Source organism: Hyperoodon ampullatus (assembly GCF_949752795.1).
Source record: "Hyperoodon ampullatus genome assembly, chromosome: 3".
In the NCBI taxonomy this organism is placed as follows: Eukaryota; Metazoa; Chordata; class Mammalia; order Artiodactyla; family Ziphiidae; genus Hyperoodon; species Hyperoodon ampullatus.
Genome location: NC_136916.1, coordinates 16,644,012 through 16,671,920, shown reverse-complemented (window position 1 = coordinate 16,671,920; position 27,909 = coordinate 16,644,012). Strand labels below are relative to the sequence as shown.

The 27,909-nt window shown below is 37.4% G+C and overlaps 1 protein-coding gene across 1 annotated transcript; it reads left to right on the top strand.

Moving 5' to 3' along the window:
• Nucleotides 1–229: 229 nt before the first annotated feature.
• On the top strand, nt 230–25,998 carry ITGB1 (integrin subunit beta 1; the record flags this gene model as incomplete). The annotated part of the gene is made up of 15 exons (XM_079700866.1): nt 230–296; nt 2,456–2,541; nt 5,417–5,639; nt 7,396–7,566; nt 8,102–8,340; nt 10,451–10,606; nt 11,382–11,477; nt 11,783–11,872; nt 13,530–13,670; nt 13,843–14,042; nt 15,971–16,209; nt 16,432–16,654; nt 17,322–17,554; nt 19,622–19,788; nt 25,933–25,998. 15 exons carry the CDS (start codon nt 230–232, stop codon nt 25,996–25,998), a joined length of 2,397 nt encoding a protein of 798 aa, XP_079556992.1.
• Between the last annotated feature and the right edge of the window lie 1,911 nt (nt 25,999–27,909).

Below are 27,909 nucleotides of genomic sequence, written 5' to 3'. Positions count from 1 at the left end.
TAATTAAATATTAATGTATAATTGATTTGGAGAAAAGTAAGAGTGGATTCTGGGGATCTGGAGTGGAAGGTGAGGTACTGGGGGGAGAGGTGGATGTTAAGCATGGAGAAGGGCTGGGGAGGAAGGTGCCTTTACACTTAGAAATTAGCGGACGGTCAGGTGAGTGGCAATGATTAGGCTTTATATGTTTTTTTTTCCTTAATATAACATGGTACATTTTATATTTCAGATGAATTTACAACTGATTTTCTGGATTGGATTGATCAGTTCAGTTTGCTATGTGTTTGGCCAAGCAGGTAAAAAAAAGACGTTTCATAGTTGTCTTTTCACTTCAGTACCTTGTGTCACTTTTTGAGCACTTTAGATTCCTGGAAAAACCTACATTCGGTCGTCTTGCTCCTTCTGAAAGCCTTGCCGTGGCCTCACCTCCCTCAGAGTTGAGGGCGGGGCCTTTCCAGTGCCTGCAAGGCCCTTTCTCAGGCTCTCCCCCAGTCACCCAGAGTGACAACGGGAATAGGATGCACTGCACAGAGCTCTTTGGGGAATATCATAGAGTGTGTAAGTGAGCATAGAGAAAGCAAAGGCGTGTTAACATCGTTAGAAGGAAATGAAGTAAATGTGTAGAACAGTGGATTATGAACTATCCACTACTATCTAAAAGAATGAGAGCAGGAACAGTTGGCTTTCCAGAAGATGTTCTTGCTCTTTGATCAAAAGTCTTGCAAAATGTTGGTGTCATATAGGAGAGGAATGAAAAATAAACCTGAAAATATATTTAATCCTCTTATAAACCATGGTGCATCCACATCTGGAATAACAGATATCCAATTCTGTTCTCCAAATCTCAAAAAATACACTGCATAGAACAATTGTTTGATATTACGGTGGAAGGACTTACCACACGGAAGAATGAAGAAAGAAACCGTAAGGGAAGTTATTGATAAATTTAAATTACATAAAACCAGCAATAACATAAAAAACCAAAGTATCTATGTGTCAAAACACCATCGACAAAATGAGAAACTAAATAAGGATTTAATTTCACTTACAAATGTAGAGTTCTAATAAAAACAGATGAACATGATAATAGAAAATTTGCAAAAGATGTAACAAAATTTATAAAAGAAATGGCCAGTAAAAATACAAAAAAAATGAAACCTTCAGTAACTGACAATTAAATTGATGTTCTTATTTATACCTGTTAAATGAATTTTAAAAAATCTTTGCATTAAAAAAGTGTTTCTTGTTGAGGGTATGGTGAAATGGTGTGTGTACACTGCTTGTGGGAGTGTGCATTTGAACGTTACTGCTGGAGAGAAGTTAGTTTGTATTGAGAATCTTTAAAAGTTAATACTCTTCGCCTCAGTATTTTTTTTTTAATTTGTGATAAGGAAATAATCAGTTTTACAATATAAGAATGGTCATCAGAGTGGGTGCATATATATATATATATATATATATATATATGCATGTATGTGTATATATGTGGAGGGTTCGTGTGGCATGTGTGAACTATGCAATTAAAAACAATCTAAATTTATCCATTATTGAATAGGATACATTAATATAATGGAATATGTAATCATTAAAGCCATGTTTTTGAAGAATTTGGAATGAAACATTTGGATTAAGTATAGAAAGTAGTATATAAAATGTATATCCTTGATTTCATTTAACTAATGTCTGTATATGCCTGCTTCCTTGCTATTGTTTTATTTATCTGCTTAGAAAAAAGACTGGGAAGAAATATACAAAAAATGTTAACAGTAGTTATCTCTTAGTGAGCAGGTTTTGAGTGATTTTTAGTTTGTTCTTTATACTTTTACATATTTTCCAAATTTTTTATAATGAACGTGTGTTAGGTTTATAATCAGAAAACATACATTGGAGACAGTCCATATTAGTACTTACCACACGGCAGACATGCTGATCCTTACACGGATTTGAAGAACTATATGGCGTACTTTGAACACAGACCTGAAAAATCAAGGGGTTGTGGATTGGGTGAATATGGACTTTTCAAGTATTTAATAAACGAAAATGAAAGTGCCTGCTTGAGGGGGTGGGGTATGGGTGTGGTGGGATGAGTTAAATGAAGAGAAATAATACTTTTACCCAGTTGTAAGAACAATCCTGAGAATTAATGACCATCCAACATGAGAGAGCCTGAAATCATGCCTTTGAAAAAAAAGGACAAATGTATAGATTAAGGGTACCTAGTCTTTGCTATAGAAGACAAGAGAGATAACTGTGTCTTTTTATGATTCTCTGTGCCAAGGTGATCCAAAATCACCTCTCTCTGGGGGGTAGGTCCGAATCAGCTTAGTAACGAGGTTCATAGTGTTTATATTTAACGTTCATATATGTTGTATTATTTGTCATTGTGATCCAGATTCTTCACTGTTCTCTCTCGAAACTTCAAGTAAAGTGGTCTATTCTTTGTTTCTCCTGACAGATGAAAACAGATGTTTAAAAGCAAATGCCAAATCATGTGGAGAGTGTATACAAGCAGGGCCAAATTGTGGATGGTGCACAAATTCAGTAAGATTGTTCAAGTCTTTCCATCTATTCTCTAGTCATTTAGCGTTGCCCAAAACTGTATCCTTGTGAAGTGCTCGATGTGACTTTTCACTTCCTCGTTGTTGACTGAATAAGCGTCAGCTCTGTGTAATTCTGTGAGATGCTCTGGAGCTGTGCTGCCCAGCACAGGGCGTGCTAGGCATGTGTGGTGATGTTGAGCACCTGAGATATGGGTGGTCCAAATTGAGAATTCCGTCAGCCTTAAATACATACCAGAGATTGAAGACTTAGCATTTCAACATTAATGATTTTTGAAATCACTGACATTTTGTATATATTATTAATCTCCTGTTTCTTTTTTTTCTTCCTCTCAGCGTGGCTACTAGACAATTTAAAAATACATACGTAGCTCACCTTTGTAGTGTGCATTGTTTCTATTGGACAGCTTCCCAAAAACCTCTAGCCATTTCATTGGACTGTTTTAGATTTTTTCCTTTTTTTATGATGGGAGAGGTATACATTAACCTGCCTAATTGTGTTTTAATTAAACTAATATACACTTGATTTGCATCCTAATCAAAGCCCATTGAGGTTAGGCTTTAAATTTTATTCACTCTTGTCATCTCTGTACATTGCTTAACATGGTACCTTCCACAAAGCTTACTAAATATTGAATGAATGAATAAACAGATGAATGCTAAGTTGGTACTGGAGGTAACGGGAAGTCATTTTGAGGGTATATAATTTATTTACAGAGTGAATAATATCAGAAGGTCAAAGGCTTATTGTTTGTTTTTACTCAGGCAGTTGACCCCACAGTCAAGTGCCTGTTTTGTGGGCGATAGTGGTCAAATGTCAGATATTTCATATGATTTGACCTATGAAAGACAAAATGAGAAGTTTTCGTTTTGTTATTTTAAAAATCTTCTACTGGTACCTTCTGTTCTCCTAAAAATGGTATTCTGGAATTAAGTTGGAGACAGTGAAGGAAATAGGGAGTGCCTTGAGTTTGTCTCGGACTAGGCTTACTTAACTGAAACTCTTGGTTTTCTTACCTGGAAAATGAGCATGATCTGCCTCCTTTATCTCTGTTCTTACAAGAATCAAATGAACTTAAAGCAGTTTCACTTAGAAGATTATAATAGTGGTACGTGCTGTTCTCAACAACAGCATCCATTTTATGAGGGTTACAGTTTATCTGGGGTTTAGGGTTATCCTAGCCAAACTATTCTTTCAATAATTTAGCCATCTTTGTAGCATAATTCTTAAATTATTAAAGCTATTTTGGGATATCTTTAGTGAAATTTTACTTGAGTGTTGTGATCTTAGTTTCCTGGACTGGCTAATATTTGGAAGTGGATCCTGCACTGGGCCCCTGTGCTCTGGCAGCATTTTAGGTTTGACCACACATAAAAGTTGTGCAGCTTTGAACCGTTGGGCCCATGGTTCTGCCTTCCAGTTTTTCTAAGTACAGAAAGGCTCTCATTTAGTACTATGTTTCCTTTAAAAAATAACTGATCAAAACCATTTTGTAATCTTTGTATATAAATATCCTCACTTTATTCAGCACCATGAAATTGGTAGATAATAAACAACCATACAAAACATAAAGTGACCCCAAATGAAAGGCATTTCCTCATTTTCCCAATGTCAAGATTTTAAAAAAGATTTTTGGCCAATTAAATACAAATTTTTAGGGGTATATGTGAAAAAGTTAAATGTCTGTTAGGAGTGCACCTTTTAAAATGATACACACACGTATACATGAGTAGACCGTCATTGTTCCCCTTCCTCACATTTATGAAAAATGTATTTAGAACGTTTACATGCATCTTAACAGCAGTGTTTTTGCTTTCACTTAGTCAGTCATCTGATAAAAACAGCACATTTTAAAATCATGTCACTAGTGGAAATTTTACCCCATGCCACAAGTACCATTCACATACCATTACAACTTTTTTTATTTTAAAAAAATTCACCCTATATATGTTTTTGACCCTGTCATATAATCACTTACTACATTTAAAAAAAAAAAAAGTTCTAAAAGCCTTTTTTACAATAATAGCCAATACCTAAAATATTTGTAAACCTCCAAGAGTACTTACTAAATTAGTGGTAAATTTCTTGTTCTCCTTTTTTTTTTTTTTTTTTTTTTTTTTTTTTTGCGGTACGAGGGCCTCTCACTGTTGCGGCCTCTCCCGTTGCGGAGCACAGGCTCCAGATGCGCAGGCTCAGTGGCCATGGCTCACGGGCCCAGCCACTCCGTGGCATGTGGGATCCTCCCGGACCAGGGCACGAACCCGTGTCCCCTGCATCTGCATCGGCAGGCGGACTCTCAACCACTGCGCCACCAGGGAAGCCCCTTGTTCTCCTTTTTAAGAAAGGTTTTAGGGTGACATGTTTTCCCTATACATTGAGTTGTTCAAAATATCATGAAGGATGCTGCTACATAATATGAGAGACTCTAAGAATTTTTCTAAGGGAAATTTTGGAAAAAATATTTGTCTGATATTTGGTTATATATATTATTAGTGGCTCTTAACCATGCTAAATAAGTAATTTCACAAAAGAAATTTCTTTGAGTAGATACTCTGAATTTGAACATGAAACTGTTAAAAGGTACACTTAGGTCAGTCCTCTAAGTATTACTAAAGTAATACGGTACTAGTAATATATTAGCAATAATGGTATTACTTTCAAGGAAAAATTTTTGTTTTTATCTGTTTTGTTTATTATGGTTTGGATGAAGGGAGCATTTTGTTTAAAAACCAGAAATGAAATACATTAGATGTGTTACCTGATTTTTGCAGTTTAATTAGTTATTTGCAGTTACGATTACGTAAAAGGTTTGACCACTATACTTTTTATTTATACCTATATTTTACACGTCACTTAGACATTTTTACAAGAAGGAATGCCTACTTCTGCTCGATGTGATGATTTAGAAGCCTTAAAAAAGAAGGGCTGTCATCCAGATGACATCGAAAATCCCAGAGGCTCCAAAGATATAAAGAAAAATAAAAATGTCACCAACCGTAGCAAAGGAACAGCAGAGAAGCTGCAGCCGGAAGATATTACTCAGATCCAACCACAGCAGGTGGTTTTGCAATTACGATCAGGTACAGAAATCTGATTCTATGAATGCCTTTGTGTCTACTTGAGCTTTTTGACAACTTGATGTAAGTTTCTGTTGAGGGTTCATTTTCATATGTGGACTGACACTCAAATAGAAATGTTGAATACATTAACTTTTAGAAATTTTTTGCAGGTATAACAATTTGTAAGACACATGTACCTGAAGTAAATGTTACCTGTGTCTGATGTAAATTCTGTTAAAGATTCAGAAAGTATTAGATTTAATGGGTTTTTAAAGATAAAAATATCCATCTTCTGGTATAATTACATAATATAAAGACAACATTTTAATCTATTTTTTCCTTTGTTTTTGTTCCGTATTGATAAAATATTAAGGTTTTCATAAGAATCTGGAGCAGTCCTGCATCTGGGAAAAAGGAAGAAGAAACAAGCCCCCTTTCTCCTCTCTAGTTTCCCGCCCCTTCCTCTCAGAGGACTGTCCCGTGCCTGCCTCCCCGCCGCCCCTTCGCCTCCTGCTCTCTCTTCAGCCTGGTGCTGGCAGCCTTGCACTTCTAGAGCTGCTCTGGCAAAGCTCTGCTGGCACCTGGAACCACCAGGCCTGGTGGACCCTCGTCAGGCCTTTTTTTATTATTAACCTTCCTGTCCAAGCGATGCCTCTGAGCTTCTTGAAATGCTCTCCTTGCGGCGTCTGCGATAACATTCCTGCTTTGCTTCTTATCTATTAACAGTGCTTTGCAGTCTCCTTTCTGTGTCTTTTTTCTTCCTTCCTCTTTGTAGTCCACTTAATTGTTGGTTTTCCTCTCATGGCTTTAAAGCCGTTTGTGGGCTGTAACACAGACTTTTTAAGCTCCAAACCCAGTTATCCAACTGTCACCTAGAAGTCTATATAGAGAAAATTTGCAAGTTAAAAATTTAATGACTTTTCACCCAGACCTCTTCCTTCTCGTGTATTTTCTGAGTAGATTATAGCTCACACCTCTGGTACATCTCTTCTCCTTCCTCATTGTTTCAGATCCTTATCATCTTTTTCTTAGATTTTTGCTATAGTTTCTTTTTTTTTTTTGCGTTACGCGGGCCTCTCACTGTTGTGGCCTCTCCCGTTGCGGAGCACAGGCTCTGGACTTACAGGCTCCGGACGCACAGGCCCAGCGGCCATGGCTCACGGGCCCAGCCGCTCCACGGCATGTGGGATCCTCCCAGACCGGGGCACGAACCCATGTCCCCTGCATCGGCAGGCGGACTCTCAACCACTGCGCCACCCGGGAAGCCCTGCTATAGTTTCTTAACAAGTTTCTGTGTCTCTATAATCATCTTTAAAACTATTCTTCAGGTTTTCTACAGTGAAAATCAGGTTATGTTATTCACTGCATATAGTGCATCCCATTAAAGAAGAGTCTTCACTTTATAACGTTAGTCTCTAAAAAGTCTGGTGTACCCTGTAGTGTATCTGCCTCACCCACTCAGTCTAGTTTATGTTGTTCTGGCTGTCTGTTTTCTTCTGTCATAGTTACCAACCCACTGTTTGCCTGTCTTGCCTGCTGTGGATGGGGAATGCTGTCTTTTTCACCATCCCCAGGGCCTGGCATTTTAAGTATTTGTGATTGAAATGAGTACACATCCATTGATTCAGTTACCTGTGGAATGCCCAGGTTTTTGTAAAAACTATGTCTATAATACAGTTTATAGTGTATACCTTATCGATCGAATTTACTTGGTTTTTCTCATTCGCTTTTGGGTTGTTGGCAAGCTAATTTTCTTTTCTAATCTCTGTTTAATTAGGAGAGCCACAGACATTGACATTAAAATTCAAGCGAGCTGAAGACTATCCCATTGACCTCTACTACCTTATGGACCTCTCCTACTCTATGAAAGACGACTTGGAGAATGTGAAGAGCCTTGGAACTGATTTGATGAATGAAATGAGGAGGATTACTTCAGACTTCCGAATTGGTAGGAAGTTTGAGAAAATTAATAGTTTTCATTTGTATAAATACTGGCAGTTTTGTTCTTCACCACATGCATGTGAGATAAACAGGCCAGGTTTTAGTCTTTTCTTTTTGAGAGAACTGATATTCCTGTCACACATCTAATAATTTTTCCGCCTCCTTGTTCCTCTGTTACTGTAGGCGATCATGTTATTTGACACACCTTACACCACATAGGTAATGAAATGCTTGCATGTTTTCACAGGAATTTATGCATTGATTTGTTGATATATTTTATAAACATGTTGATTACAGTTTTTTTCCATTACTAGTTAGTATGACCACACCTGCCTATACAGCCTTAATCTCACGTCAGACCTGGATTTTTCATACAGTGATCTCCTTTCCAAACCTAATTATTAAAACCCTTATTATTTCTTATTAAAGAAAAAGATTGACTTACAGGTGGTAATGTACTTGATATTTTTCATGCAGTTTATGTATCCGTCCATCCATCTACCCTCCATCTGTCATCACTGTGTGTGCATTTTCCTTCACAGGGTTTGGCTCGTTTGTGGAGAAAACCGTGATGCCTTACATTAGCACAACACCAGCTAAACTCAGGAACCCTTGCACAAGTGAACAGAACTGCACCAGCCCATTTAGCTATAAAAATGTGCTCAGCCTTACTGATAAAGGGGAGGTATTTAATGAACTTGTTGGTAAACAGCGCATATCTGGAAATTTGGATTCTCCAGAAGGTGGCTTTGATGCAATCATGCAAGTTGCAGTTTGTGGAGTGAGTGCATTCATTTTCTACAAAAGGATATTATTTGTGTGAATTTTGAGTGTGATTTTGCTGTCAGAAGAAGTTACCTTAATTACTGTAGCATACTTGACTAATCCCTTAAGTTCCCTCCAACTACAAATGCTTTATAAAAGCATAATCATTTTGCCCCTATTTAAATGAGGCAGTTAGTTCATTTACACAGCGTTTTAAAAGCCAGAATGCTCACCATTTGAAACAGTGGGGCAGTTTAGCTTTAGCTGGTGCTCTAGGTTTTTAGAAGAGGCCCAGGAACCCTAGCTTTCTGGCTTTGTGCCTGAGATGGAATTGGGGTTATCCAGGACGTCTCCAGGAGCATTAAAAGTGCTCAAATGGACTGTGTCTCAGACACCATTTTCCTCTGATCAGTTTTCTTCTGCTTATCATCTTTGAGCGGTATCTTCCCCATATCTTAGTCATTCAAAAAGAAAGACCTTTTTAAGTCTTAGTTTGAAAGCTATATGAGAACAGGTACTTTGAGAAGTCATATAATTGTAATTTTAATTGCAAGATTTTCAGTACTAGTAAGCTGATCTCCATTGGACTAGTGGTTAGAATTTTATGACCCATTTACCAGGTGATGATTTTGAGGTGACCTTTTAATGATTCAGCTGAAGCTGAAAATAGAAAACATTGTGAGGTAGATAAAGTTTAAGTACCTGACTGTCTCATTCCCCCCCGCCCCTTTTTCCTTAGAGTACCTGTATGCTCTAGAAGACCTTCCTTGATTCCAGATGCTTCTTAATGGTTATTTTCCAACCAATTTTTAATGTGTAACTTGATACCCAAGATGATAATATGGTATAGTGTTTAAGACAACAGTCCTTAGACTGTTAGGAAATGGCTTCAGATGTTCCCATCACTGCTCATCCACTAGGCAATTTCCTTGCCATTCTAGAGGGCTGTTTCCTTCTCCTTAAGAAGGGATAATAACAGATAAACCTCGTAGGGTTGTTATGAAGTTTAAATACGGTAATCCATATACAGTGCCACTAAGCACCCAGCAAATATTAACTACTAGATTATCGTTACTCTTGACTTCTCACTGGGGTAGTTGCAATTTAAGGATAGTCTCTGCTTTTAAAGGGGAAGAGAGTGACATTCGAGGTAGTGCCCAGGCTGATGCCTGTTTTCTTTCCAGCCATTCATTTGTGATCCTGTTAGCAGCTCACTGTGGAGAGAGCGTTCTCTGGGCTGCCTCTACCTGTGCCTTAGCCTTGGGATTAAAACAAGCCATAGCATCTGTGGCCGCTACTCTCGGTTTTCCTCATGCTGACTAAGAGGAACTGTTCCACTTCTCTGCATGAAAAAGAGACAGACATTCTACTTGGACTGCCGGCATTAATAAACTTAATTCCTGCCTTCAAGGATTTTATAGTCTTATGAGGGTATATACAGATGTAATTGAGTATTTAGACAGATGTGATTATAAAATTACCATAGAAGAGGATTTTACTGCTACTTTAAATTCTTTGCTGAATAAGGTGGAAAATAAAATAAATGAACAAATAAGCAGTACTGATGGGTTAGAATGGGTGGAATTAAGCAGGGCAAGTCTTTGGAGAAGGTACTTTTTCTGTAATTAAAAAAGGAAGTCAATGTGGTGGCTGATAAAGGAAGTATACGCTACAGGAGGTGGAGCAAGGATGGATGGGAATGAGACAGTGATATTTGGGCCAAGATGGGTATGGGCTGAGACATTTGCATTTACGCATTAAGCACCTACTATGTGCCAAGCACTGTGCTGACTGCTGAAGATAAGATGAAGGACAAAACCCAATGTGGTCCCTGCCCTGCACAGAGCGAGCGTACTTTCTAATGGGGAGAGAGACATGGACTTTAAAAGATACAGTTTTTAAAAAAGAGCTGAGAGAGATGGACAGCCAGGCAAGGGGGAGTTTTACAGTGGGGTGGAGGAGTTTTATTCAGTGGTCTCTGTGCCTTCATCAGCAAGGATATTGGCATTGTGAAAAGAGAAGATACGGAATTAGGTTGAGAGTGCGGTGGTAGCCTACATAAAGATGAAAAGATTTATGCTGAATTGTGGGTTGTATTTTAAAATTGAAATCCTTTTCTTTTCGAGTCATTGATTGGCTGGAGGAATGTGACACGGCTGCTGGTGTTTTCCACGGATGCTGGGTTTCACTTTGCTGGAGATGGGAAACTTGGTGGCATTGTTTTACCAAATGATGGACAGTGTCACCTGGAAAATGATGTGTACACAATGAGCCATTATTATGTAAGTGCTTAGCTCCTTACATATTGAATGGATTCAGATTGAGTTTAGTGTCTAATACTAAGAGTATTGTGGGTGACTGGCTTGTGGGGTTTTCAGGGTTTGGGGTTTTGTTATTTTGGTAAGTTGGGCCCTGACCTAATGTGCAGGAAAGCTCGTGTTGCTGTTTTGAGGCTCTGGCTTTGTGCTTGCTTCCTTCCATGTAGATGAGGGCCTGGGGGTGAAGGGAGCTGCTGACTCCGACTCTGCACCTCAGCCCAAAGCTCTGTCTCCTCTCACTCACGTACGTCAAGGGGTAGCAAGCTTGATATTATGTCTAAACAAATCATTTGTATAGTCTTAACACTCCTTGTCTTATTTATACATGATTTAAGAAAGCAGGCACCCTGCCTCTACTGAAAATAAAGATTGGCAAATTATTCAAGGTCTGGAAGAAATCTAAACCTTGCTGAATCTTGGTCTTTTTCTTAAGTGATACGTAGATAATAATAACCTTTAATTACTGGCAGTTCTTTACTTTCATTGTTCTGACATTTAATATACACAGATAATCTTACTCTTTAAAGTCTTTATCATGGAAATTTAAAATTTACGTATAAAGATAGAAAAGGATTAGAAACCCACTAGACAGCACCCACTTCAATAATTTGTGTTGTTTCAAGCAGTCTTTTTTAAGTAATCCAGTTGATATCTGCAAATCATTATTTTCAGCAAGTATTGAAAACCTGGAGTAGATTGGATATAATTACATACTAAATTTTATTACTTAATTTCTTAGGATTATCCTTCTATTGCTCACCTTGTCCAAAAACTAAGTGAAAATAACATTCAGACGATTTTTGCAGTTACTGAAGAATTTCAGCCCGTTTACAAGGTAAATGTGAGATCAAAAGAGGAACACATTTCTAGACCCTTTTTGTTTAGTCATTAGAGGCAAAATGATATGTCTGAATTGACATGCGGGAAAATGTCACCAGCTAGACAGACTGGATTTTACAAAAGTGGTGTATATTAATTTTAGTTACATTGTAAAGCTAGTTGTTTTTAGGTCTGACTCCTTATGTTTATTTAGGAAATGTATCAAGAACTGTTATTTAAAAATAAATAGTAAGTACTCAGTAGATGCTAATTAGTTGAATGAGTAGTACTTGTATTTTATGTTTTATCTTTTAATTGTAGGAACTGAAAAATTTGATCCCTAAGTCAGCAGTAGGAACGTTATCTGCAAATTCCAGCAATGTAATTCAGTTGATCATCGATGCATACAATGTGAGTGCATTTTAAATAAGATCTGTTTTGGGCAATACCCTATGGAGAATACTTTTCTCAAAAAAAGTAAAACTCCTTTCATACACAATTTAGCAAGCCCCAGAAGACAACATAAAACTTAAATTCTGCATCTGGAGGAAAAACTCATATTCTCTTACAAATACATAATTATCTGCAGAGCAAAATGTAACAACGGCATGTGGGGAAAATTTCTAAATTCTGTTTTAATGTTGTTAAGTAATAGGTCTCCTTGTTGGAAAGCAAGTGTGAAACAACTTAGATTTATAGGATGACCTCAGTCTTCTTTTTCCACACCTTCTTTTTATAGATTCATCTATTTTGATGAACTGTGTCAGAAAAGCTTTTTTTTTTTTTTTTTTGCCAATTCTTCTCGACATATATTCAGGGTATATAGTTCTCTGTTTTCAAGAGGTACACACAGCCATATATGCATGTACCATAAAGTATATATGAATGTATTTACATATATTTGACTTACCATTTTAATAAGATTTATAAGATTTTTTTTCCCCCCAGATTGGAAGGAAGTTGAAATTAAAGAGGAATTTTCTCCGTCTTGAGCTTTAGTTCAGAGTACTTTAGTGATACTCATTCACCATTGGTCAAACTGTTGTAAGTCGTCTGGAGGCCTTTGTAATAGAACAGTAACCATCCTGTACTGTGTACACCACCGCAGCCTTTTTTTTTTTTTTTTTGCGGTACGCGGGCCTCTCACTGTTGTGGCCTCTCCCGTTGCGGAGCACAGGCTCCGGACGCGCAGGCCCAGCGGCCATGGCTCACGGGCCCAGCCGCTCCGCGGCACGTGGGATCCTCCCGGACCAGGGCACGAACCCGTGTCCCCTGCATCGGCAGGCGGACTCTCAACCACTGCGCCACCAGGGAAGCCCACCCCAGCCTTTTGATGGGTTGAATTTTAGATATTTTCTACCTCATGCCAGGGGCTCCCAGAATTCTTTGGAAAGACCCTACTCGAAGAGAGAGAGGTTTTTACAAAGATTTTTTAGATTCTGCTTGTTCCCTGTCTCTCCCATAGTTGTTTTGTTCTCTGTCTTTACATCATATCTTAATGCTTTCCCAGCTCCATCCATGCAGGAATGTGACCAGGAGAGAGCTTGCTGCTGCAGTCTTCTCCGTTGGTCCTGAGCAATCTGCTGTTCTAAAAACGCGGTGGCTTGAATCCTCCCACTTGGGGTTTTCTTTTTTTGGGGGGTGAGGGCGCAGGGCTGCAGCTGCGCCTGAGCAAATTTGTTCCCAGACTGTGTAGTAGATCATTTACTTTAGTCCCTAGTGAGCTGGAAGTTGGTAGGGCCAGAGGAGGGCTGTGTTGCCACTGGGGGAGGAAAGTGTTCTGAGTTCTTAGGACTCCTCATAATTAATATCAGCCCTTTTAACTCAGTAATTAAACCATAAATACTTTTTTCAGTCATGTACATTATTTTGAAGTAATTGATCCTTATTAATTAGAGCCAATTTCTCTGGGTTTTGTGTTTTCTGGTCACTCAAGATTTGGCTTCAGATATTTTATTTAAATGGTACTGTTTCTTAACAGTTCATTTTACCCATTGGATTTATGCGTTCAACTTATTTTATAGTAGCATTTGTTTGCCTTTCCTCTGTTTAATAGTCTTTCTTTTAGTCCCTGTCTTCAGAAGTCATTTTGGAAAACAGCAAATTACCAGAAGGAGTAACAATAAATTACAAGTCTTACTGCAAGAATGGGGTGAATGGAACAGGGGAAAATGGGAGAAAATGCTCTAATATTTCCATTGGGGATGAGGTATGTTATATAAACATTTTCCGAAGAAAAGAAAAAACGGCTTGTTTACAAGCAATGTAGTTTATAATTTGAGAAACAGTTAAAGAAATATAATTTGGAGTGGCTATTTGCAATTTTTTTTAGTAGATTTAAATTGCGTAGTTGTTAACTTATCTTCTTGTTTTCCCTTAAGGTTCAATTTGAAATCAGCGTAACTTCAAATAAATGTCCAAATAAGAATTCTGAAACCATTAAAATTAAGCCTCTGGGCTTCACTGAAGAAGTAGAGATTATTCTTCAGTTCATCTGTGAATGTGAATGCCAGAGTGAAGGCATCCCTGGCAGTCCCAAGTGCCATGATGGCAATGGGACCTTTGAGTGTGGAGCCTGCAGGTGAGCTGGGGCTGTGGAGAGTGACGGGGTGCGTGGGGACTGTGCCTGGGACAGCTGCAGGGGCAGGCTGTGTTTGGGCGTTCAGAGAGATTCTGTCTATTGGAGCAAATAAATGATTGTTCCCAGCCACTGTTGCTCACCACAAGATCAATTTGATGATCTTGTGTGTGCTGTTTATGGAACGCTCTTCCCTGGCTTTTTTTTTTCTTAGGCAGACTGTCCTTTACTGTAAAATAAAAGCTTTTATAGCCACCCAAGATGTATATTTAACAAATGGTTAAGATAGCATTTGGGTTTTTCTCTCATTATAGCAGCCTGAATTCTCTAGAGATAAATAAGCTTATATAAAATAATAGTGATTGTATCCGGGAAATGGAACTAGGAAGCAATAAAGGATGTTCACCATGTATTACATGTACTTCTGAATCGTTGGAATAACTTTTAAAAAACCAATATACTTTGTAAAATCAAAATGAAAACAGTATTTTCAGAACACAGAATATTCTACTAACAAAACTATAGTCAGATTATTTTATAATTTTTTTTTTTTTTTTTTTGCGGTACGTGGACCTCTCACTGTTGTGGCCTCTCCCGTTGCGGAGCACAGGCTCCGGACGCGCAGACTCAGCGGCCATGGCTCACGGGCCTAACCGCTCCGCGGCATGTGGGATCTTCCCAGACCAGGGCTCGAACCCGTGTCCCCTGCATGGGCAGGCGGACTCTCAACCACTGCGCCACCAGGGAAGCCCCAGTCAGATTATTTTAAATTTTATTTTCATACTGTGATTACTTTTTAATTAAAAATTAAAATTGAATGTACTCTGAATAATCTTTCTCCTTAAAAGAATAGGAGGAGGGAAGAATATTTTGATGCAGATGTCAGCCCCAAATGGCAATGCTTTGAAGGGTTTTTAATCACGAGAAAAACAGATGGCTGTATTTTGCCATCAGTTATTAGCTTTCTATTCTAAATAGCAATTAAAATGTTAACGTTTTTGGGCTTCCCTGGTGGCGCAGTGGTTGAGAGTCCGCCTGCCGATTCAGGGGACACGGGTTCGTGCCCCAGTCCGGGAAGATCCCACATGCTGCGGAGCAGCTGGGCCCGTGAGCCATGGCTGTTGAGCCTGCGTGCTCGGAGCGCTCCGCAACGGGAGAGGCCACAACAGTGAGAGGCCCGCGTACCGGAAAAAAAAAAAAAAAAGTTAACGTTTTTAAATTTTCCATGTCGTACATATCCTGACTGAATTGTGTAGATCCATTTTTAGTAGAATATTACTTAACTGAAAGATCATCTTGAAAATGTTTTGCCTTCCTTCTTTTTGTGTATTTACCAGATACAGAACTAGTGTCTTCAGTGTCTGAACACTAGGTGTTCTAAAAATATGCAGTGTGGGTGAAAAGTCTGGATCCATAGGATAAATTTATTTTTAATCAGTATGTTATATTTTCAAATGATAGGCTCAGTATGTTTTTCTTCAACTTCCATGCACCTTTTGGGGTGTGTTTATTGTATTTTTTTAGATTAACAATTGGACGGTTGCTTCACCTATAATAGCAAATGTAATAAATAGCGTATCATTTGAAAACATAGCACACTTTTAAAAATAAGTTTATCCTGTGCTTCTAAATGTTTTGTTCACCTGTTCATTGCCAGATTGTATTTTCATCTTGATCAAAATGGTTACTTTCCTGAAGAGGGATTTTTTTCCTAGGCCCCTGTGTAGATTCCACATGGATTTGAATGGCTCTGTGTGTGTGCATATGTACACTTTTGTGCACGTCTGTGACGTGTGGCATGACATGTAATAAAAGTGTAGTTTGAAGATAATGTTCGTAGTCTTACTTCCTCTCCCAGTCTTTCTCACAGCATGATTCGTTGCTTTCACTTATTTTTATTTTACGTGATTGGAATTTTGGACTCTGTTTAGGTGCAACGAGGGCCGTGTCGGGAGACACTGTGAATGCAGCAGCGATGAGGTGAACAGTGAGGACATGGACGCTTACTGCAGGAAAGAGAACAGTTCAGAGATATGCAGCAACAACGGGGAGTGCGTCTGTGGGCAGTGTGTGTGTCGGAAGAGGGATAATACAAACGAGATTTATTCTGGCAAATTCTGCGAGTGTGATAATTTCAACTGCGATAGATCCAATGGCTTAATCTGTGGAGGTGAGAAGGGGTCTGAAAATGGTTATAAAATGTGGTCCTATCTAATACAATAAAAAATCCTGAGAGTTTGCTTAGTGAATAAATAGAAAAAGGGCAGCACGGAGGGTCCCTGCATCCCACAGACAGCCTTTCTTACATGTTATTGCTTGTTCTCACTTTTTGGTCGATGCTCTGATTTTACATTTTTACCATTGTTATGAGAAATGATATTTTCTATTGCAGGAAATGGTGTCTGCAAGTGTCGCGTGTGTGAATGCAACCCTAACTACACCGGCAGTGCCTGTGACTGTTCTCTGGACACTACCTCCTGCATGGCTGTGAACGGGCAGATCTGCAATGGCCGGGGCGTGTGTGAGTGTGGCGCCTGTAAGTGTACAGATCCCAAGTTCCAAGGGCCGACCTGTGAGATGTGCCAGACGTGCCTTGGAGTCTGTGCCGAGCACAAGTGAGTATTTCCGAATTGCTTGAAATGGGTGATAACTCGCTGTCTGTTGGCCTCTGTATCAGCACACAATACAGAGAACAGCGCTAACATCAGGTTACGCTGTAAATAAACTGTCACACTGAAGCCCAGTTTTTAAATCTTATAAGTTCTTTCTCAGTAGCTGGTGTTTGTCACATGATATTGAAATGTGTCGTACGAGAGTGATGGTACAATTATTTCAGTACGAGTTTGCTCTGTAAGTGAATCCATGTGGTAACCTTTGTTAAATTAGCATTACCAATTGCTTAATTAACTATCTTTTGACTAAACTAAATAAAATGGAAAGTTTTGTCCCTGGAAGAAAGAGCTACTATTGTACCAGCAACACATTTCAAAAGTTATTTTGGCTTTAAATTGTGTATTAAATATCTGATAGGGCTAGTTTTATTTTCCTACTCTCTTATTTCTTTTGGAGGATTTTAGTTTGAGCTGTAATAAATCTATAATATCACTTAGGAAACTAGCATCTTTATGTTTAGTTTTCCCATCTAGACATATGTTTCTTTCTTTATTTATATCTTTCTATTGCTCTTGGCTTAATTTGGTTAAATTTTGAGTCTAGCACACAAAATAAACTTTAAGCAAATATTATTTTAAATAATAAATGTAATCATTTGCATTTTAACAGGGAATGTGTTCAGTGCCGAGCCTTCAACAAAGGAGAAAAGAAAGACACGTGTGCTCAGGAATGTTCACATTTCAACATTACCAAGGTTGAAAATCGGGACAAATTGCCCCAGCCAGGCCAGGTGGATCCCCTGTCCCATTGCAAGGAGAAGGACGTTGACGATTGCTGGTTCTACTTCACATATTCAGTGAATGGGAACAATGAGGCCACTGTTCATGTTGTAGAGACTCCAGGTAGAAACCTGATCATTTCAAAATTCTTTGCATTTTCTTTTATGTCTTTTTACTGCTTAGGGCTATTGGCACTTTCCCTAATATCTAGGAACAACTGCCAGCTGGACTATTATATGTCCAAGTTGGGACACTTTTAATCTCTCAGAGCTTAAACTAGTATTTAATTAATAAATAAGGGAAAGAGGAAGCAGGTTTTAAGTTTTCTGAATGGAGAGTCCGAGGAGTAAATGCAGTAGCTCCCACAGAGCCCTCAGCACGGCGCCTGGCAGTAGGCTCTCGGTAAGAGCACCATCATTATTAATGATATTTAAGTATGAGCTTGATTTTAGGCTTGGACACTGGGAAAGATAATTTGTTAAAGGATATTATACAGCAAGAATTTGTTCAGCTTCTCAAAAGATTAAACATTTTTATCTTGGTTTTTCTGGGTGCTTTTAATATACTTTGGAATTTTCTACATTTGTGGTCAGATTTTTTATGGGAATGTAAGTTTTAATTTCTCCTGGATAAATATTGGGAATGGATATTGGAGGCATATATTTAACTTAAGAAGAAACAGCCAAACTGTTTTTTTGAAGTCTCTGTATTGTTTTGCATATGTATTTTTCAAATGTTGTCTCACAGTCTGCCTCCTTGTCTTTTCATTTTCTTAAGTGTTTTTTTGAAGACCAGAAGCTTAAATTTTGATGAACTACGATTTACCAAGTTTTTCTTTTATAGATCTTGCTCTTTACTATTATGTCTTAGAACTCTTTGCCTAATTCAGGTTCATAAGGACTTTTCTCCTGTGTTTTCTTCTAAAAGTTTTATAGTTCCTGGTTTTCCATTTAGGTCCGTAACCCACTGTGAGCTGATCTTAGTATATGGAGTGAGGTCCAGTTTTTTATATGTAGATTTCCAGTCCTTCTTGCACCATTTGTTGAAAAGGTTAACCTTTCTCCACCTTGGTTGAAAATGAGATGACCTTATATATGTGGGCCTGTTTCTGACTCTTGATTGTTTTCCATTAATCCAGGCATCTGTCCTTTAGCCAATACCATACTGTTTCAGTTAGTGTTGCTTCATAGCTAGTTGTGAAATCTGGTAATACAAGTTGTCCAACTTTGTTCTTTTCTGAAACTGCTTTTGAAACACTTTCCTAGTTCTCCTACTTCTTTGTAAATTTTAGAATAAACTTGCTTGATATCTACACGTCCTGCCAGGATTTTGATTGGGATAGCATTGAGTTTATAGATCAGACTGGGGGAGGGACTTCCCTGGTGGTGCAGTGGTTAAGAATCCGCCTGCCAGTGCAGGGGACATGGGTTCGAGCCCTGGTCGAGGAAGATCCCACATGCTGCAGAGTGACTAAGCCCGTGCGCCACAACTACTGAGCCTGCGCTCTAGAGCCCTTGTGCCACAACTACTGAGCCCACGTGCCACAACTACTGAGCCTGCGTGTCTAGAGCCCATGCTCCGCAACAAGAGAAGCCAGTGCAGTGAGAAGCCTGTGCACCGCAACGAAGAGTAGCCCCCGCTTGCCACAACTAGAGAAAGCCCACGCACAGCAACAAAGACCCAATGCAGCCAAAAATAAAAATAAATTAATTAATAAAAAAAAATTGGGGGAGAATTGACATTTTAACAATGTTGAGTCTTCTAATCCATGAACATGGAATCTCTCTCCATTTATTCAGGTCTTTTTTTCATCAGTGTTTAGTAATTTTTAGCATGTAAATCTTGCACATATTTTCTTAGATTTATACATAGGTATATCATGATTTTTGGTGCTATTGTACAAAATACCATTTTCTAAATTTCAATTTCCAAATTGTAGAAATCAATTTCTATATAATACATAGAAACTACATGACTTTTCTTTATTGATCATGTATGCTGGGGTCTTGTAAACCCATCTGTTACTTCTAGTATCTTTTTTATAAATTCTTTGGGATAGTGTACATTCACTTACCTTGGGATTTTAATTCCTGTGTGTTTTTTTATGAGACTGCCCAGCTCTTTATAATTTTGGCTGTACCTTCACATTCTAATCCCTTATGTGCTCATCCTTTACTTCTTACTTTACAGAGTGCCCCACTGGTCCAGATATTATTCCAATTGTAGCAGGTGTGGTTGCTGGAATTGTTCTTATTGGCCTTGCATTGCTGCTGATTTGGAAGCTTTTAATGATCATTCATGACAGAAGGGAATTTGCCAAATTTGAAAAGGAAAAAATGAATGCCAAATGGGACACGGTAAGTTGGAAATCATCTAAAAAGGAGGGTGATTCATAAAGCAAATGTAACACTTCTAAGACTTATTAGCTCTACAGCTGATTATTAAAGTCCTTTAAATATTTTATTGCCCCCAAAATTTATTTTTCAGAAAACTTGCAGTTAGTGAAAAATAGAAAACATCTTAAGTATATCCCATTAAAACAAAACAATTATAAGAATGTTTCTTCTGGTTACTGTGGTCAATGTTTTTATTTCCTTAATAATTTTAATCTTAAATCTGTTCTTCTGCTTTTTTTTTTTTCTCATGTAAAATAGAATCCTAAATAATAGCAAGCTATTCAGTAGAAAGCTTTTTCTGTTTTTCTTTTCCCCCAACAAAGAAACCTAAGTAGAAAGCAGCCAGACTCAAAAGGCTACATACTGTATGATTCCACTTATATGACAGTCTGGAAAAGGTAAAACCCTAGAGGCAGGAATGAGATCCAGTGGTTTGCAGGGGCTGGAGCTGGGGGAAGGGGCCCGAGGGATCTTGGGATGATCTTCATTGTGGGTGTGTTTATACATTTAAGAATTCATGGAACTATGTACTTAAAAAGTGTATTTTTATTCTCTGCAATTTTACAACTTAATAAACCTGGCTTTATAAAAATTTAGAAGCTGTAAGTGATGAAAGTTGATGCCAGCATTTAGTGCTTTGAAGCATGGGGTGGGAGGCCACGGTGGCCAAGCGTTGGCCTTCGTGTATTCATCTTTTGATACAAGAAAGCAGTGACAATCTTCAGTATTGTTAAATTGTAAATGAATTTTAGTCATTTGCATTTTACTACAATTTGCTTGGGTTTTTAAAAATTAATTTTGGAAGTGTAAAAATAGTAAAAAATTCTCTTTTATAGTGTTTAAACACTATACATGTCAGCTTTTTTCTGATGAAATCATTAGAAACTATTTCTTTTACTTCAGCAAGAAAATCCGATTTACAAGAGTCCTATTAATAATTTCAAGAATCCAAACTTTGGACGTAAAGCTGGTCTCTAAGTTGCCGTTCGTATTTTCTTTCATTTTCTGTCTGCATGTGAAATTTATCCTTTCTACTGCACTGTGTGCCCTTTATCACTATTGCTGCCTTTTTTTTTTTTTTTTTAAGTCTGGCTTTATTTATATGGCTATACTATGGCTTTTCTTTTTGTGTGTGTATACAGTTAGTGTTTAGAGGGGCTTTGGATTAAGCTTTATGGTATAGAAGCAGCAGCTGTGTTGTAGTGAAAAGAGAATGTGCTTTGTGATCAGAGAGACCTGGGTTGAGTCCCAGCTCTTCCACTTAGTAAGTAGAGTGGCATTGGGTCACTTCCCAGAGCTTTAACATGGAGTCAGTAGTGATATTGTTTGGTGTGGTTGTTCTTGGCTAATGACTGTAGTGTATGATAGCAGCCTGTCAGTTATAATCCTTACTAGAGTCCTTTGCTTTAGATAGTATTATTATCCTTATAATAATATAACAAATTATTATATGTAAGTTTTAGGGTGAAACAATGAAAAGTGAACATGAAAACTAAAGTTCAAAATAGGAGAATAAATGTAACCTGGTATAACATTAGTATAATATATAACTACAGTGTCATCGTTACTGATTCTAGAAGTATTTTGAAAATCTTCAGTTCTTGACTGTAACTTAAAATTCCTTTAAAAATCAGAACCCTTTATTTATATATATTTCTTCTTCTTAGTTATTGAATAATTCTAATACTCAAAGCTAACACTGAACTTTTTTTGAAAGGTAACAAAGACTTTAAAGAGAAAAATCCTATTATAGTTTTAAATAAAAACTTAGTTGAAAATTTCATAGTGGTAATAAAGCTTGGTTAGTGTATTCTCTAAGCTAGGGTAAGTTATTTTGGTGAGTATATGCTTTACCTAGATGACAAATTTATAATTTTCTCTTTTAGCAGTAGTGGACAGTCTTCTTCCTTGTAACTGAGTTTTCATGAAGTGCTTCTAGCATTTTTTTTTATTTTTTATTTTATTATTTTTTTTATTAGTTTCTGCTTTATAACAAAGTGAATCAGTTATACATATACATCTGTTCCCATATCCCTTCCCTCTTGCGTCTCCCTCCCTCCCACTAGCATGTTTTAATATAATTATGTAAGCCCCTAAAACTCTCTGATAAAAAGATTGTGATTAGGACCAATTCTCCTGACTGGTGATCCAGAACTTTTTTTTTTTTTTTTTTTTTGCGGTACGCGGGCCTCTCACTGTTGTGGCCTCCCCCGTTGCGGAGCACAGGCTCTGGACGCGCAGGCTCAGCGGCCATGGCTCACGGGCCCAGCCGCTCCGCGGCATGTGGGATCTTCCCAGACCGGGGCACGAACCCGTGTCCCCTACATCGGCAGGCGGACTCTCAACCACTGCGCCACCAGGGAAGCCCTCCTAACTACTTTTATTCTTATTTCACATATTGGAAAACTGAGGCACAGAAGGGTTCAGTAACTTGGCTAAGTTTGCAGGGCTAGATAATGGAAGAGCTGAGATTCAAACCCAGGCCCCTGGGCTCCAGGGTCCAGGTTCTTAACCACTACCTTATATTAGTAGCAATCAGTGTCTTCAGGAGACGCTGTTACCTGGTTAGGAAGAGGGAGATCACTCTTTACAGAAAATGACACTTTTTGGTATTTCTGATTAACTTAATGGTGTTAGTGTTACTCTAGCACTGCTGTGTTGGGCAGACATTGTAACTGGGAGATCCCTTTGTTACCTAGAAACCAACACTGCAGATTTGCTTATTTACTCTGCTGAGAAGTATACTTATAAAATAATAACAAGATCTTAAAGTACAGGAATGTTTAATATTTTTAAGAGATACAGGCAGTACCGATAACATTAGAAACCATTACTTGTCAGGTTTTTCTTTTATTTCTAAGCAGATTTTAAGACTTTTGAAATGGCAAAGTTAAATTTGATGGCAGAAAATTATTGTCAGGTTCATATATGGGTAGTTTGGTACGTTTTCCTGTTAGTATGAGGTTTGATACATTCTTTTCTTTCTCACTTAATGCTTTACAGAAAGTCATTTTTAGAAGGAAACTGATTTGCTGGGATCCCTTTCCCTCCCTCCCTCCCTCCCTGTCAAAAACAATCAAATATTGACACTTTCATATGGTTACTTCTTATATGAGAAAAGTTTCTATATCTCCTATTGAAAGGTGAAATTTTCACCTTTGCTGTATGTTAAATTGTGCTTTGAAGGAAATTATCAATAATTAATAGTGAAACTTAATGTTTTCATTGTTAAGTCAATTTTTGGCTACAGTATTACTTCTTCAGCCAAAATAAGCATTTTGAGCAACTCAAGATGCGAAAGTTTTGTAAAAATTTCTTTATTCGTTAGTGAAATCCAGGCAAAATAATGGCTACAGGTTATTTTGAGATGTTTTCTCAAGAAAAATTAAAGTAGAAATAAACAATAGAAATTAATGAATGAGCATTAAGAAATTAAAACAAATCATGGCTTATAAAGTACTTTTCCGATATGGGACCAAGGTTGCCAGTCAGTTATTATATCATTAACATATTTCAGATAATAGGCACTCTGATTATTTCAGCACATAGACTACTCATGTAGGTACATTAAAAAAATCAGATTACCAGCTTTGTGATTGTTAAAGCTGCTACGCACATTAAATGTGGGCTGCTAGTCCCCACGGTTGTGCACTGCATTTCTAACACACCACAGAAATGATGCTGTCACCACCATGTCCACCCTTCCAGAGGGAGCACAAGGATGACATTTACTGAGATCAGAGGACGTCACTGCTGAACATAACCCTGCTCTCTTGATTTAAATAGGCTTTGCTTTTTGTTGGGATGGGGAGGGGTTGCACTCTGAACATGGGAACTAATCTGCATTATTTTAGCTTACCTTCATTTAAGGTGATGCCCAATGCAGATACTTTAATTTTACCTCTAACCTTGCATGTTAAAATTTTGTTTGGATGGACTTTGAAATAATAAGTATAAATGTTTGTGTATATGAAAAGGCAAACTTTTCTCCAAAGGTAAGTTCTGCCATATAAATCATACTTTGGATTCATCTATAACTTATAGGTGTTTTTTTCTTTCGTTTTTTTGTTGTTGTTGTTCTCCATTTTTTTTTGTTTTTGTTACCTCCCTTATAATTTTTAAGTATTAAACATTAGATTTATCTAATGCATTAGTTTAAAGAAACAAATGGTAATTTATTTTCCTAGCATATTTGAGAGAATGGGCAGTCCTAGCTTCATATAATAGGAAGGTGGAAATAAAGAATGTAACTTACTTGTACTGATCACTCATTAGCAACGTAGTTGCCGGGATCCAGACTCCGGTCTTCATTATGAAATGTCTGCTACAATGTCTGTATAATCATATTTTAGCTCCAGTTGGGATTAGAGCTCAGAGTTTGATATCCTATATGATTTTTTATCATCCAGATTATATGATGTTTGTCTCTGAGGGATCCTGAGTTCCTCCATGTTTCAGAAATGACTGGTCAAATTGTGTTTTGTGGGGTGGGGCTAAGGCACATTGTCACGTTTCAGTCGGTATCCAGGCTCACTGCTAAGCTGAAGTCATAGTGGTTTATTTGGTGTCTCTCAAGACCCAGCCCTTAATATGTTTCATTTTCCCTCAGTGATTTCCTGTCTGCAAGATAAATTCAGTCTTCTTAGCATGGCACACAGGACCTTGCGTGATCTGGCACTGCCTTCTTTCTTGTCTCCTTTCCCTTCCCCACTCCTCAGAACATACACATTCACCCTTAAAAACTTCTGAACTATGTATATTTCTACCTAACTGAGCCATTCTTTTCCCAACACCTTGACTGCATGTGTATGTGTGTCTGTATACCTTTCAGTGTTTTATCTACAGTCAGTTTCATTTTGACAATATCCCTGATCTTCTCAGAGTCAATCCCTTTTTTCTTATACTGTTCCCTTTTTATGTACATAATTCTATTTTGTACTATTTCAGAGCGCCTTAATTTATCTTCATGTTTGTCATCCACCAAACTGTACCCTCCTAGGAGGCAGAAATTGTGGCAATGAAAACTATCCAAACATAACCTGCAGTGAAGTGTGAATAAAATTTAAAAGCAAAAATTACTGTTTAGATGCCTTCTATATTTTTTGAAATCACCTCAGATGGTTCTATAGTAAGATATAAAACTAAACAGCATTTCAAAATCTTAATTTTTTCCTAAAATTTAAATGTTTTAAGTTTTTCTTTAATATTTGTTTCATTTGTGCTCAATGATATTTCCTCCGAGATAGGAATATTTAGCCATATTTCTCACTTGACTTTCAAGCAGGAGAAAGAATGCTGTAGCAGATATTTAAATGTATCACTTAGCATAAGAGAATTTTTAAAGAAAATGATAGCATGGGGATGTATGTTATTTTCCTGTTTTAAAACATCAGTGTCAGTAAAGTTTTGGATATTGAAAAATCTCTTGTGTTTATGGCTTGGAGTCATTTACTGGGCTTGATTTCAGTACTCTTTAGTAAAATACAGTATTAACAATAAAATAAAACATTTCATCAGTACGATATTGAAGAATAGCAATTATTTCATGAAGAATGGAAATTATTTTTGTCTAAGCAAATGCGGCAGTGTGATGCCTTGGTGGAGGTACTGTGCCCGCAGTGACACTGTGACAGTCTTACCCCAGAACTCTCCACAACTTTTGTGGCAGAGCCTCAGAAGAATATCTCCCTCACAGAGATGAAAGCCAAGGAGTCTGTTCATTATCAAGCACCTTTGTGCACAGTAAGGGTTAAGAATCGGGCAGTTGATGGCAGAAGAATTCCTTAAGTTCAAAATTAGTTTCAGGACAGGCATTCAAAACCAGTTTAAAAGAGCGAAGCCGTTAACAGTACGTCCTCCAGTGGAGGAGTGGCTCAGAAAGGAAATAATGCCAGATGACAGGGGTGCCTTTAGACCTGTAGGGCAAAGCTTTCATTTTCAAGTTTTGTGTAAACTTTTTAATGCCTTTTAAAAAATTCAGTGTGATACCTGGACAGATAAAATGGAAATGACTTCTGAAAACGATCTTTACTTTTAATATTGTCTTGTAAATAATGTTACATGACTTCAGTAGAGTGACTGATAACTTTTCTCTTTTTTTTTTAGGGTGAAAATCCTATTTATAAGAGTGCTGTGACAACTGTTGTCAATCCGAAGTATGAGGGAAAATGAGCGCTGCCAGTGCGTATCCATAACACTGAGTGCAAAGTAGTGATTCCACAGCCACAGTAAAGGTAGTTTCAGGGCAGTGTTCCTGTGGTTCTCTCATGGGCAGGTTCTGAAAATGTACAATATGTATAATTTGAAAATTTTTTTATTATTTTGAAAATAATGTTATAATCAATGCCAGGGACTGACAGAAGACTTGAGACAGGATGGTTATCCTTATCTAAGGTTGCATTGTGCCTTTTTGACCTTTTCCTCCTGGACTGTTGAAATCCAGCTCTTAGTGGATTAAGAGATATTTCTAGAGTGATTGAAAGGGCAGTAGTTAAAGTAATGAATATGATGAGAGTTTCTGTTGATCAAGTATTAAAACTGATTTCTCGTTTTGCAGATACGTCACTTTTCAGTTATACAGAATCCAAAGTGAATGTCCTTCTAGCTAGTTTAGAATTGTTTTAAATTTATTATTTTGTTATTTTCCTTATTAGACATGACTGATGACATGATATATCTGAAAGATGAGTATGTTGGGAGTTACTTGTGTAAAATAATGAAATATTTGATCTATAAAGGCCATGGGAAAAGCCAGAGAGTTAGGAAGGGAAAACATAGCTTTAAAACCTGTGTGCCATTTTAAGAGTTACTTAATCTTGGTAACTTTTATGCCTTCTTTTTTTAAATTCAAGCCTTGGATAAAAGTATTGGGGAATTTTCTGCAAAAAAAAGAAAGTCCTTGATTTATATAAAGGCCTTAATTTACATAGTATTTGCTGAATTGGGGACCTCTGGGTGAATTTATTTTATTTTATTCATTTTATTTTGTTTAAATCCTGGTGCTTTTTATCACCTCTTCTAATCATTTAATGTATTTGTTTGCAATTTTGGGTAAAACTTTTTTTATCAGTACTTTTTCATTGATGTTTTAGCTGTACATTTGCCTTTTTAATGACCATGTGAAATTGTACTATGGCTTATGCAACAGCCATCAGTTAAGCAATTCTTAATTTCAATTAGTGCTGTAACAGACCACTGTATATTTACTTCTCACTGTTTGAATTTCCTGTTTGGTTTCATACTAGTCACATTCTTATTTTAAGTGCCTTTTAATTTTAACAGTTCACTTTTTACAATGCTATTTACTGAAGTTATTTATTAAATAAAAATGCCTAAAATATTTAAATTGGATGTTTGGGTTTTATATATTTTGTCAGTTTGTGTGCCTGAAATTTTTATAGCTTAAAGAGACTGACAGAAAATTCCTGGTCATTGGGTATTTTACTTAGGCTAAAAGAGAGAAGGAAAGAAGGAAGGGAAGGAGGGAGGAGAGAGGTGGTAAAATAAAAGTTCAGACTGTCTCTGGGCTCTCTGTATAATACTGGGTAAACCCCTTCTCTCCCCCGCCTTCTCTTCCCTCCCTAGGAGACAGGTTTCATCCCTATATTAAGCAGAATTAACTCTTTATGAACATCCTCTTAGAGCTATTAACTAGAAGCTGGAAATTATATCATTTTATTTAATATATAGACAGGGAATTGTTACGTTTCTGATGAGTTTTTATTTTCATTTGGCTTTGGTTTATGTTAGAAAGTATATGTATCCATAAAAAATACTTGTGTGAAGCTTACTGAAAGAAATATATCCCTTCCTGGAGCAATACAATAAGTGTCAGAGATTTGGGGAGAGGATTGTGGTAAAAGTTTCAACTTTACCAGCCTCTCACATTTGCAGTGCCCCTCCCATTTTTAAAAATTGGTATATTTTTTACCTGTTCCACTTAAATGTATTTCCTAGCTTAGACTAAATCATCTTTCAGTTGAGAATTACACATCCTTATGAGGAAAATTACCTCTTTCATCAACTATCCATTTCACGTGTTTCATTTTCCGTTCCCACCACCCACACTGCCGCTTGGTTCAA